This window comes from Phascolarctos cinereus, unplaced genomic scaffold (assembly GCF_003287225.1).
Source record: "Phascolarctos cinereus isolate Bilbo 61053 unplaced genomic scaffold, phaCin_HiC Scaffold_726;HRSCAF=1367, whole genome shotgun sequence".
Lineage (NCBI taxonomy): Eukaryota > Metazoa > Chordata > Mammalia > Diprotodontia > Phascolarctidae > Phascolarctos > Phascolarctos cinereus.
The window spans coordinates 52680504-52694564 of record NW_027556098.1 but is presented as its reverse complement, the minus strand read 5'-3'; the positions used below and the strand labels follow the sequence as shown (position 1 = coordinate 52694564).

At 37.3% G+C, this 14061-nt stretch overlaps 1 protein-coding gene across 1 annotated transcript; it reads right to left on the bottom strand.

Moving 5' to 3' along the window:
- Positions 1 to 1678: 1678 nt before the first annotated feature.
- ATP5PO (ATP synthase peripheral stalk subunit OSCP) lies at positions 1679 to 13688 on the bottom strand. Its single transcript, XM_020996033.2, has 7 exons — positions 13582 to 13688; positions 10122 to 10172; positions 7967 to 8077; positions 4883 to 5012; positions 4111 to 4223; positions 2177 to 2263; positions 1679 to 1865 (listed from the first exon to the last, which is right to left on the bottom strand). Exons 1-7 carry the CDS (start codon positions 13615 to 13617, stop codon positions 1752 to 1754), a joined length of 642 nt encoding a protein of 213 aa, XP_020851692.1. The 5' UTR covers positions 13618 to 13688; the 3' UTR covers positions 1679 to 1751.
- Between the last annotated feature and the right edge of the window lie 373 nt (positions 13689 to 14061).

Genomic DNA, 14061 nt, shown 5'->3' with positions numbered 1-14061 from the left:
TCCTAAGATTGTTGTAACGATAAAATATTTGTTAAGTGTTTTGCATACTATTAAGGCACTACATAAATGCTAGCTATTACTATTAATTAGGCTGTTTAGTAACAAGTTCATCTGTTTTCAGTTTTTTAAAAAAGTTAACTGACCTTAGGTACAACTGATTCTGTTTCATTGTGAACGTGAATGATTCTTGAAATGCCTGACTTCACACCAAGAGCCAACACAGTATCTTGAATGGTTATTGAAGTCTGCTCTTTGATAGCTACAAATTTAACCTATTTGGAGCAATATCCATTTGTAAAATCACAGAACTTTAAAAAAAAAAAGGCATGAAATCTAGCACTCATCTGGCAGAAAACTAAAGGTGAGGAAATCAGCTCAAACCAGTTTAATCTGGTCAAGGTCGGATGTTCCGAGTCAGCATAGTATCACCAGAAGAGTGCTCGCACACACACACGTGATCACTGCTGCTACAAAATGAAACCTTATCAAAATTGCTTGCCCCATGTAATTTGCATATCATTATGAGCAAAAAGATGGACTTGTCCTACGGTTCAAACCCAAGTCCTTTGACTCTTACATCTATTGCTTTTTCCATAGCATTTAACATCTGTGATTTCATCAATGTATTTCCACCAACAATAAAATCAAAATCCATCTGTGCCTGCCTTAATATGCTCTGTGTCAATGTCTTCCCATAAACAGTGACCACAAGTCCACCTGGGATGCTGAGGGCCTTCCTTGTTTTCTCTTGCTATCTCAGAATACGAAAGAAAAAACCGCTCCTAAGTCATCCCTTGTTATGTGACTGGTTCCAACCTTCTTAAATTATACCTTCCCCTGAATAATTCTGTTTGTAGTGTTTTTGCAGCCTCCTTCCAACCCACGTTACCTCTCTACTGCCCTTTGGTTGATTCTTTAACATTGCTTAAGTAATATTGGTGTGAAAAAAAAAAAAAAAATATATATATATATATATATATATATATATGTATATATATATATGTATATATATGAAAATAAAAGAAATGAGAACATGCACCTCCCTCATTGCTTTTGTGAGGTGATGGGGAATGGAGTATTTCATATCGTCACATTTGGTTGATGTGGTTACTTTTTCTAAACGGTTTTCCATTATTTAAAAAAAATTGTTACGGGAAACAATTCTGGGTAGAAGTAGGAAAGAGATACATATAGAAATGAAGGTGATATAAAACAGCCAAATTTGAAGAAACCAAAAGAGAAGGTCATTAAAACAACTTGGTGATTTCCTAAAAGCAATCTAGTTTGCTTTCCTCCTATTCAGTTATGGGCCCCACTTAACTGTCCACTTGCTTGTCTTTAGTCTATAAACCCATGCTCAAGCTATAAGGAGATAAAACAACACATTGCACAAAACTAGGTGCATTAAAATGAGTGGTGTAATCCTTGTAAAAAAATGTTCCCTGTATTTGTTATAGTCACGTAGACACTTTGGAGTGGATTTAACACATATCACTTGGGTAGCAGAGACAATTGTATAACACAGGTAGATTACAAACAGATTTGTGACAAAAATCTCAGAAAATTTTATTCACAAATCAGACAGCTTTTTTGTTAAACCAAACTCACATTAACTTTACATAACAGAGGATAATTCAAGACTGTTGGCATTTCATACTTCAACTACATTAACACAATGAAAGTTTCCAAGTACTTTATTGTTTACACAATTTTTAGAAGTTTCATTAATGAGTTGCGGAAAAATGTTATTTTCAAACAGCTTCCTTCATAATCCTGCTTAGTTTCTGGATCTTGGTTCTTGTCGACATATCAACATATTTCTCTCCTATACGAACAATCATTCCTCCCATGATTGAAGGGTCAGTCTGAGAAGAAAATCAGTTATATTAAAAACATAGAAAAATGTGTATTGGCTTAATTCCATTGATCAACTAAAATAATGGTTCTAGAAACACTTAGAGAAGTATTAAATGCAAATGTAAAACAATATCTAAAAACCATCCATTATTACTAAGATAAAACAATAATTTACCTGGAAAAATATATAAATCTTTATATAGAGATCTGAGAACATTTGGTTTTGGAAGATAACATTTTTATATAAATATATCAATAGATATATTTTATTTCATTTTTAAATTTGTCTTGAGGCAAAAAATGAAAAGTTAAAACCTACTTTAACCTCCATTTTCAGGACTTGGCCCTTCCTTAGGAAGCTGTTCAGGATAGTTTTTAATTCTGAAAGAGTTGCATCATCTAAAGCCTAAGATAGATGAAACCAAAGAAAACATGTCATTAAAAAAAATCAGGCAAATCAAAATGGGAATGAAAGTTAGAATTTTATAATCTTAAAATACAGAAAGAGTCAAAGAGGAACAAAAAAGCACAATTTTATATCATCAAAACCTGCAACAACATTACTATGATTCAAATGTTCTACAGTGTAGACTACAATATAGCCTGTTGTTAGATAACTTATTAATGCTCTATGTTGCATAGTAAACATTAAAGAGAGGAGCCCAGCCACGAAATGGTAAAAAGTTATTTTAACAATTCACATACATGTGAAATTAAGTTAGAATCCACAAATGTAAATAAACTCATCTATTGTTACTCATGAAGAGGTAGCACACATCCATGCTATACTCAGTGGATAAAGAACTAACCTTTCCTGGTAAGGAAATAATGCTCAGTAGAGAGGTGAAGAATATGATGGGAGTGCAGTATATGTCAGATAAAGCTCTTATGTCAGAAGGCTTTACTTAATGTTTTTCTTTACTAAAAGGAAGGGTTTAGTGGTATAAGAAGTGTGTGTGGGGAAGGTGCAGTGATAAAAGGGAAATAAGTGAAGTCACAGCATCATCAGAATCACAGACTAAAGAGCTGGATGGGCCTTAGTAGAAGGCATCCAGTTCAACCCTCTCATCTTCGAGATAAGGAAGCAGAGCTGAAAGAGGTTAAGTGACTTGCCCAAGGTTACACAACTACTAAGTTGCTGAGGCAAAATCTGAAACCAGGTCTTCCTGAATTGAAGTCCAGTACTCTGGCTATTTTCTTAAAAAAGGAACAATAAGACATTTTTGGTCTATCAACTTTCTATTCCTTATGGAGGTTAAAAAGAAAACCTGGGTTCACAATGCAACTCTATTGAACAGCAGTACAATCCATATAAATCAATCAATATAGTCTGAATACTGGGTCCAAACTCTACTTTACCAAGCTAAAAGGCTTAATGGGCTATCAACCTAATCCATTTCCATCACAAAAGATTTTGCCTAAGCTATTATTGTGGTTTTTAACAATATTATTTTTGTGCCATTTACTAGTAATGGAAATTTATGCCTTATGCTAGTGCTTTATATACATTATCTCATCAGACCTTCACAACAACCATCCAAGACAGATGCTACAAGAATTAACCCAATTTTACAGATGACATAACTGTGGCAGAGGTGAAATGACTCATCCACAGCCACATAACTACAGGGTTGATGTGAAGATCCAGAGATAATGTACATCATCATGCAAACTTTAAAACATCATGTAAATAAATGTCTGAGGAAGGATTTGAACTTAAATCTTCCTGATTTCAAGTTCCAACATTCAATCTGTGGCCACATTGCCTCTTTTCATGAACAGGTTTGAGCCTACTGTGTTTCTACAGTGAAAAACTTTAAAACCACTTAAATTAAAAACAAAAAACAAATAAGATAAGAACATTTCTTAAAATAAGAAAACACTTAAACCCTACAATATCAACAGGCCACACGCTACATAGAACATCTTCATTAATTATCAGTGTTTCTCCCTCTAGAATGTTTCAGTGGCAAAAGGAGGGAAGGTTGCAAAAATTTCATCCTACAATATTCTGGGCCTCTGTAACAACAATATTCCAGTATTTCTGAAAATCAGTAAGAGCTCAGCAAGCAGAGTAAGAGCTGGAAAGAAACATTTGTTATTGGAAGTGCTTAGGACCAGCAAAAGTAGCTAATCTGAAGATGAGAGACATCTCGAGTTGGCTGCAGGCCACCTTTCTTAATTTGCTCATTTTTATTGAATTACCCTAGTTTCAATGTTAAAGCTAAAAAAACCTGACAAGCCATTACTTACAGATGAAGTTGTAACTGAGCACTCTACTTCTCCACGATGCACACTCATCATGGTAGAAAATGCTGAAATGACTCCTGGGGTATTGTTTAAGCGACCATTTTCAGCAAGCAATTCTGTAACAGATAAAAGCACTGTAAAATAACTCATTTACATAAGTAACAAGTCACTGAAAAGGTTCATGTTGGCCTCAAGCACAAAATTTTAAAAACTGTGTAAAATGCCATTATTAGGTGACCCAAAGAAAGAACACTGTACAAAGAACTAAGTTCTACTCTACAATCTGATTTTCCTATCAGCTCCAATATCACCATAGCATTTAGATCATCTATATGTGAACAGAATGACAGACTCATTTTTATCAAAACATATCCATTAATTTTTCAACCTGTGGTTAGGATTTCTGATGAACTAGACACATTATTTTCTGGACCCCATTGTAACCTAAATCTAACACATATGCAAGACAGCTGGCTAGGGCAAGGGGTGAGGGGTGGAGGGGAAGGGAAGTCAAACAGGTTTTATTTAAACATCAATGATCCACAAATCATCCTCCAAGAATCAATGACCTAGAACATTTTGATCTTCAACTAGGACAGGAGGGTCACAAAAATCCAATATTTTAATGTTTAAATTATTCTCTAATGAAGAAAATCTGTTTGACCAAAATAGGAACTGAGCCTGCAACCTTAACTAGTTATTAAGCACTTAATATTTCATATGGAATTTTTTTTATTAAGATCATTTTAAATAAAAAGACTATACAAATACTTACTCATGAGGTTGGTTGTGATGGGGGAAAACTTCTCTTTCGCTATTACGTCATTTAGGGTTTTTATCTTAATAGAACGCTTTATATGAGGATTCATAACAGAGTCAATCATTTTGGGATCCTTCAAAAGTTTCTGAAAGTAAAACACAAATTTTGTTAACCATTTAGAGCACAAACACAAGGTCCAATTTACATGCAACTTATACCTCAATAACTATACTTTGCCTTATAAGATATGTCCGAACAGAACTTCGACCACACTTAAATTCTTCTAAACAAAGACTACTTTACTTTGAAAGATTCACAACTAAAAAGTGGATGCTTTCTTTCTGAGAAATCATCATTAGGACTAATACTCCCCTTCAGATCCTAATGGAAGTGCCCCAACGCTCAAGGAGTAGCAGCAATTCCTAGAAAATTGCAGTCCCTGCCTCCAATCAACACCTGCTTCTATTCTATCTACCAGGAGAGCAACTGGAAAAAAAAAAGGCCCTCTGTCACAGTTAACATAAACCAGTTATCAACCAAAAGCAGCAAGAAAGAGAGGTGAGAGAAGCTACTACCACCCTGCACGAAGACACTCTCTCTCAGCACTGCAGCTTTCACCTCAGCTGCCACAAACACTGAAAATCCAAAGAAGAAAATTCTCATCACCAAAGTCCCTGGTACTGTCAAAGAGTTCTTATCAGAAAAGGCTATAGTAGGAGGGTAGAGGCAAGATGGTGGCATAGAGGAAGCACTGTAGTCCAGCTCTCCCAAGATTCTCCTCCAAACAACTTCAAAATAATGCCTCAAATCTAATTCTGAAAAATAGTCAACAAAAGGTCCAGATAAGGCATTTTTCTAACCCCAAACAACTTAGGAGTTCAGAAGGAGAGGTTTGGACCAAAGCCCATGCTGTGGCAACATCAGCTATGAGGCTTGGAAGTAACTATGACAGGAGCAGCAGCAGTTTTGGGAGTTCTTGGCACAAAGACAGTAAGGGGACTGGACAATTGATCACAAAGAGACTGGAAGGGACCCCTGTGTTAGCACTGTGCCTAGGACCAGGTGCTATTTGGAAACTTCATTGCCTATACCCACTTGTGGGTTGCAATTCCAGGGTGAAGAGTAACACTTGCAGTTGCAAGGGAGCAAAGGTCCTTCTTGGGTAAGGACCAGAGAACAGACTAGAGAGCAGCAATCACACCTCTCCCCAGATCACACCACCTTGGAAGCACTGAAGGTGTACAGACACCAGAACTAGCTGTGAAAAAAGCAGGGCAAAAAAGTCTAAAGCTTGGCTATGACAATCTGCCCTACCAGGTAAGCACAGCCCAACATTAAAGTTCAAAGAAACTGGCTGGAAAATGAGCAAACAATAAAATAATTCCTGAAATAGCTAAAAATGATTTTAAAAATCAAGTAAGAGTGGCAGAGGAAAAACTGGAGAAATAAATGAGAATGATGCAAGAAAATTATGAAAAGCAATTAACAGCTTGGTGAAAGAGGCACCAAAAACACTGAAGAAAACATCACCTTAAAAAGCAGAATTGCCAAATGGAAAAGGAGTTACAAAAGCTCACCGAAGAAAACTACTCCTTAAAAAGTATAAATAGGCAAATGGAAGCTAATAACTCCATGAAACATCAAAGAAACAAGGAAACAAAATCCAAAGAATGAAAAAAAAAAGAACAAAACATGAACTATCTCATCAGAAAAACTAACCTGGAATATAGATTTGAGATAATTTAGAATTATTGGACTATCTGAAAGCCATGATTAAAAAAAGGTCTAGACATGTTTCAAGAAATGATAATGGAAAACTGTTCTGATATCTTAGAATACAGGAAAAAAACAGAAATATAAAGAATCCACCAAACATCTCCTGAAAGAGATCCCAAAATGAAAACTCCCAGGAATATTACAGCTAAATTGCAAAGCTCCCAGGTAAAGGAGAGAATACTACAAGCAGCCAGAAAGAAACCATTTAAGTATTGTGGAGTTATAGTAAGGATCACATAAGATTTAACATCTATCATATTAAAGGAGCAAAGGGCTTGGAATACAACATTCCAAGCCAGGAAGGAATAGCTAACTTCTAATTATGAAAGTAAGTATTCTGACCTAAAATAGTCTATCAGTAAAATAATAAAAGTTTGTTCTTTCAAATGAACTGACTTATCTAATATAATTGTGTAACTGGCATTGAAACCACAGACAGATAATTTATAAACACCATCTCATTTGAGCCTTATAATAATGTTGTGAGGACATTACAGATATTATCTCCATTTTATACATCAGAAAACTAAGGCTGAGGAAGGTTATCCATTACAATACAGCCAGTGTCAGAAGAGATTTGAACTAAGGGGTTCTTGACCCTAAATCCAGCCATGGCTGCAGCACACGAGGCTGTTTCCTTTCCACCCTAGGAAATCTCTCTCCTGGCTGTGCAGTTTCCCTGGCCATTCCCCAAGCCTAGACTCTCTCTTCCCTCCTCATCTCCAGCTCTTGGCTCTCTTTGCCTCTTTCAAGTTTCAGCTAAAGTCTCACCTTCTATGAGAAGCCTTCCCCAGTCTTCCTTAATCTTGGTGCCTTCCCTCTTGAGATTGTCTCAAATATATCCTGTGTATACTGATTGTATATAATTGTTTACATGTGGTCTCCCCTATTAAATCTGAGTTTCTTAAGAGCAGGGACTGTCTTGCCTTTTTATCTTCAGCTCTTGCCACAGTGCCTGGCGCACAAGTGCTTATTAGCTTGATAACTTATTTATTAACCTTTCTTCCCAAATGAGATTTTTTTCTTTGCCCTATCCTCAACATAATTTCTGTAATCCCCACACAGAGATTATTTGCAGTTAATTTTAAATATTAAGATGCCTACTCTCTCTCCAACTTCCATACTCATTTTAGAAATGAAATTAAATATTAATAGAAAACAAAATAAAAGCTACGAAAGGAAGGTAATTTCTAAAACAGACTAAACTATAACGTATTCCAAATGCCAAATGTTTTTGAATTATCTGCAAACGACAATTTAACTGAAAGAAAATACAAAATAACAGTTTAGATTGCAAATTAAGAACACAGAAAGCCTACTTACTGTTACTCTGAGTAACTCCTTTTCTACCACATCCAGTTTATTCTGCTTAGATGCAGCAGAATAAAGAGCAGTGGCATATCGACCTTCTAGACCATACACTTGAACTGGAGGCTTAAAAAGAAATGAAGAAAATTATTCAAGATAGCTACTACTAAGCTTTCAATACCAGAATTAAAGTTTTAAGTTTTGTTATGTATATTGTAAAAGTTTAAGCAAGAGTTAAAGAACTGATTTGAACTGATCAGCACTGTCACTAATTATTATGAATGTGGGAAAGTCAATGAACTTTCCTGAGCCTCAGTTTCCTTATACAGAAGAGGAGAAAATCTGACGAGAACCTTTAAAATGCTCTGATTCTAAGACGATCAATTCATTCTGGGCTGTTTTATATTTGCTATTTCTAATAATAGTTATATCCCCAGTGACATAAATGACAGAAAATAAAGATCCAGCTGTATAAAAATATTCATGGTATTTGGCAATAGCAAAAATCTGAAAAAACATCCGGATGCCCAATGAATGGAGAACAACTGAATAAATGCTGGCATACAAATGTAATACTAATCAATTAATTTATTTAATGCCTACAGTGTGCAAGACTATAAGTGGACCAGGAACAGGGACTCAAGATTTCAGCCCTGGAGAAGCTTACATTTTAATGTAGAAGATTCATATACATATTAAGTAAATACTAGGTAATTTCGGGATGAGCACCAATAACTGGGGAGATCAGGGTAGGCTTTACAAAGGAAGTAGCACTCTCTACTAAAAAAAAGCTAAGGATACTAAAAGGCAGAGGTGAAGTGAATGCGTTTCAGGTATAAGGAAGAACCTGTGCAAAATTATGAGAGATGGAATGTCAAGTCTGGGGGAGCAGCTGGTAGTATAGTTTGGGTGGAAAACAGCATATGTGAAGAGTATTATGAAATAAGTCTGGAAAGGTACATGAGAACCAGGGTGTGGGGGGTAACATTAGATCAGTATCAGGAAAGTATGGTTTCATGCACAACCATATTCTGTTTTACCTTTCACTCTTGTTCATATATCAAAATATACTCACTCATACTTGTTATCAGAGGTAAAAATAAAATATTTATTTTTGTTAAAAAAAATTAATAATCAAGGACTTTTAGGAACAACCCAGTCTAACATTTTCATTTTATAAATAAGAAAACTGGAACAAAAGAAGCTAGCCCTCATAGTACACAGAAGCAAATTTATGAAACATACTTAAAAGCATAAATTTACATTATGCATAATATTGGCATAGAATATATTAATAGTATTATAAGTATCATTTTTACAAAATTATCTTATAATGTTATTTATAACAAGATTCCCTTTTGTATAATGCTCAGGCTCTATGTCCAATTTAACTTATCTTTTGGTCACTTATTAAGCCTATTACTCAAATTACTTTTTTCATGATAAATTATAATATCCCATGACAATCAGATGAAGAAGATGTTTAGCTAGGACCTGCCTCTAAACATATTGGCTGTGACCCCTCTAAGATTACATGTTGCAGAGGGAGTTTCCAGGCAATAAAAAGGATCTTAACTGTTGTCATGTGGAAAAGGGAATATATACTTGAACTGTTTTACCCCAAAATACAGAACTAGGAGGAATGAGTAGAAATTACAAGGAAGCATATTTATCCATTAAGAATTAAAAGGAAACACATCTTAGTAATCAGAACTATCCAAAAGTGGAATGAGCTTCTCAGGAGGTGGTGGGAGATCTTCATTCAAAGGCTAGATGACCATTTAGTGGACAATGTTGTAGAGGGAATTCATTTTCAGGTATGAGTTGGATCAGATGGATTCCGGAGTCCCTTCCAACTTGGGACTCTATAAATATCTTAATGTTTAAAAAAAGTATTAAATAATGGCAAAGCCTGGCAAATATTTTGAAAATTCAATGAGGAATTTGCAAAATGAAAATGAGGAATAAGAGGTTTATGTTTGGAAATGGCATTGTGATAAAAAAATCTAGTTATTTAAAATTAAACATGTACAACCCAGATGTTTTGATAGACAAATACTGAAAATTAAAATCCAATCAATGTAACTTAGTGTACCATATTGCAACCCAGTTTAACAGTTAGAAACTCTTGATTAGGGTAAAGTATAGCCAAGTAATTAAATAAACATACCCTGACGAGTTTAGCAAATGGTCTGCTCACTGAAGTGGTGAAGTGGCGTACCTTAAAGACAAAAGAAAATAAGGTAAAACATTTACTTGAAGACTTTTGTAAACAAAACTGTGGAGAAACTGAATTCACGAGGCACCGTTTACTCACGCCACTTTGAAGATAGAAAAATACAGTCAAAACTTCATTATGTAACTTCTTTGTGAAGACTTTCTTGGTTCCCCAAGTTCCTGGTGTTTTTTTGTCCCCAACTACCTTGTAGTTAGTGTGTGTATGCTGGCTGTCCTCCCAGAACACAGGCTACTTAGGGGCAGATATTTTTCCATTTCTGTTCTTGAATCTTCAGGGCCTAAACATAGTAAGCACTTAATAAATGCTTGCTGACTTGTGAAGCACCCTAGGTAATACCAAAATTTCTTTCCTCCAACATCCAGCCTGGGCCAGTTTTCTAGGAGGGAGGTGAAGATGTGCATACAGAGAAACAGTAAGAGTTATTTGAAGATGTATATTTAAAACAATTTGAGACTTTGGAGTTTATATTAACATTCCTTAAAGCAGAGGTTCTTAATCTATTTTCTTTCTTGGACTCTTTGGTAGTCTGGTAAAAGCTATCAACTCAGAATATAATTTGTTGCCACTGTTCATAATTAAATGAAATACTAAATTTTGGATAAAAGTTAGTGAAAATAAAGATGTAACCTTTTCCCCATCCAAGTTCAAGGATCCCCTGAGATTGACCCATAGACTGTGGCAAGCATCCATGCCTATAACTTGGCCAGACTCAATTCAATAACTGGAGAAAGTGGATAGTTCTGGAAGTGGTATTCTGAATACTAGATAAACTCTCTTGCTGAAGAATCTAAATGAGATTACGAAAATAATTTGGTAATATTATAGCACAATGGGCCTTGATTCTGAGAAATAAATAATTGTCAATAGTGAAAATAAGACCCTTGAAGTAAAGAGCTAAGATCCCTTTCTTATTAATGTGCTTGTTGACAGACTATTTCTGGACTGGTAAAACTAAATTCTTCTAGTAAATGTTACATGAAAACTGGCTGTAGAATTTGCTACAATTCAACAAACATTCAGCACCCACTGCACACAGTAAAAAGAGATTAAAAAGGTTTAATGAGGGCATAGTATAGGATACAGGAATATAAAAATAAATATAAGACAAAACTGGAGATGGCAAGTAGTAAAGTTTGACTGAAAAATAAAGTGGGTGGATCAGAGGCCTTGAATGCCTGGCTGAGGGTTTAAAATTGTGTAGAGGTAATAGGGAACTACTGAAAGATTTTTAACCCAAAAAGTTATATGAACAGATCTTATTACTAAGGATAAGGAAGATTATTTGAGCACTGGTATGAAGGACAAACTGGAGGAAGGAATGGAGCCTTCAGCAAAGCTGTTAAGACTATTCAAACAGTTTTGGTAGATGACAGGCTGTGTGCTAGCGTGGGACGGCGAAGGAAAGAGAGTAGAAAGAAACTGTAGAGATAGAATCAACAGGATTTGCTAATCAATAAGTCAACAATATTTATTAAGGGTTTACTGTGCGCCAGGCACTACAAAACACTAAGGATACAAAATCAAAAAAAGTTACAGTCCCTGACCTCAAGGAGCTCATATTTTTCTATCAGGAAAGACAATATGCACAGAATAGTTGCTGCAAGGAAAAGGCTTATGGATGAAAAGGCAAAGAGCAATTTCCAAGTGGATAATCTAGTAGTGAGACTGATGGAAAAATTAACAAAAAAAAAAGCCAACCAATGAAAGCTAAATTCTTCAAAGGAACAAGAACCAAAAAACTAAATGAAAAAGAGAGCAAGATAATAAATTTTATAGATTTGTCAGAGATTATGGAACAAAAGTAAAAAACTCCAAATAGATAGGGAAAAAAATGCTTTAAAGAAAGAAGGCAAATTAGAAGATAATAGGGTAAGATGACTCTTGGTAGCACAGTGGATAGAATGTTTGACCTGGAATCCGGAAGACCTGAGTTCCCTTGAGATCTCAGACACATACATATTTACTAGCTGTAACCCCGGGCAACTTAACCTGTTTGACTCAGTTTCCTTATCTGTAAAATGGGGAAGATAATAATAGCACCTACCTTCCCAGGAGAGTTGACAAGGTAAAATGAGATATTTTAAAAGCACAATATAAATGCTATTATTAAGTACTTTTTGTATGGCTACATGCACATATATTCTCTCTCTTTTTTTGGCTAGGCAATGGGGTTAATGACTTGCCCAGAGTCACACAGCTAGTAAATGTCATGTCTGAGGCTGCATTTGAACTCAGGTCCTCCTGAATCCCAGGGCCCTTGCTCTATCCTCTGCGCCACCTAGCTGCCCCTTATGTATTCTCTTTATACATTACATATGTGTATAAATGAATCTATACGCAATGAATGTATGTATACATATGAATATATGTACTGTGTATGTACATGAATATACACTTACACACATATATATTATTACTACTTATCAAGAGTCACTGCTTAATATACAGAAGTATATTATTAACATACTTCTATTACTCCATATAACATACTTCTGTAAGTACATTCTTATTTAGCATACATTAACATATATATACATACATACACATATACATAGGCACTTGCCTTTCCCCCGTCAGACATCATAATGTAAGTAAGCTCTTTGGGTGCAGAGATTGTTTCATTCTTTGTATTTTTTATATCCACTGAGAGGCAGTCATGAAAATTGGGAGTGAGTATATTGGAGGAAAAGGTGACCAGCAGTGTCAAACACTTGGGTCAAGAGAGATGAGGACTGAGGTGAAAAAAGGTCATCGGATCTATCAATGAAGGAGAAGTCATTGATAGACCATGGTGTAGTGCAGAGGGCTGGATGGAAGGGTCAGAAGACCCGGGTTCAAACCTGCCTTCGCTGTGTGACTCCTGGGCAAGGCATTTAACCTTTCTAGGTCTGGTTCTTGCTCATCCGGCCCCGAAGACCTCCAAGGTTCCTCCCACTCTCCGAGGCAGGACCGGATGGGAGAGGAGGAGAAACAGGAATCTTTGGCAAAACCAGCAACCCCCCCCCATGTTAGCCATCTCCTCCGCCGGGGCCTAAGGCCACCGACACCGCACCGCCCTTTCTCTACTCCTAAGCCCCGGGCCGGCTTTGCGGGGAGCCCCCAAGGTCACCGCCCCATCAGGCCTTTCCGGGGCCCCCAGACTCGAGCCCCGGGGGAGCCGCAGACGGTGGGAGAAGGGCGTAGGGCCGGGAAGGAGGGGCGGTCTCCAAGGCCTAGCGCTCCCCGAGGGCGTCCCCTCTTCTCCATCCAAGGAGAAGCGGCAGATGGCGCAGACCCAGGGGCAGGGGCCAGGCGGGGGCGACTGACACTTCCTTTTGGGAATGGGGGGGTATCACGGGTGGAGGACCCCGTCAGTCACCCCGAAGAAGAAGCTCCTCTTTTGCCACCTCACCTGCCGGAGCATCCCGGACGCACCGGGCGCCGCCATCTTCTCCTGTGGTCGCTGTAGGTCAAACCGTAGCTCAGAGCGAGGAGGGGGAAGTGACTTAAGAGACGCATGCGCAGGACAACGATTCCCCGCCTCTCGGCCCCCGCGGCGTGAGGCGGTCCTGACGTGACGCAAGAGCAGTACGCTGGTGCTTCTTGGGAATTGTAGTTTCTCAAAAGTAGGCGGACAAGGCTCGACAGAAGGGCCTGCCAGGATTGAGGGTGGGGACGGGGCGGGGCGGGGCGGGGTGGGGCCGACTTGAGGCTGCACTAAACCTAGGGGCCTCTGAGGGGAGCAGTCGCGCCAAGAGCTGCGACAATGGATGAATCTGCCGTGGCTGAATTTTCATACTTGTGTCGCTGAACACTGAAAATAGTGCAATTTCACACTCTCTACCACCAAAAAGAAATTTATTTAATCTACATTTGTGCGTCATGTAAAGGG

What these genes read in the sequence shown, in the direction of transcription:
- ATP5PO (XM_020996033.2), bottom strand. Translation starts at nt 13,617, where the DNA reads ATGGCGGCGCCCGGTGCGTCCGGGATGCTCCGGCAG. An exon ending in CATTTGCTAAACTCGTCAGG is followed by an intron (nt 8,078 to 10,121) that starts GTATGTTTATTT and finishes TTTCTTTTTAAG; the next exon opens with CCTCCAGTTCAAGTGTATGG. An exon ending in CATCACAACCAACCTCATGA is followed by an intron (nt 4,224 to 4,882) that starts GTAAGTATTTGT and finishes TATCTGTTACAG; the next exon opens with AATTGCTTGCTGAAAATGGT.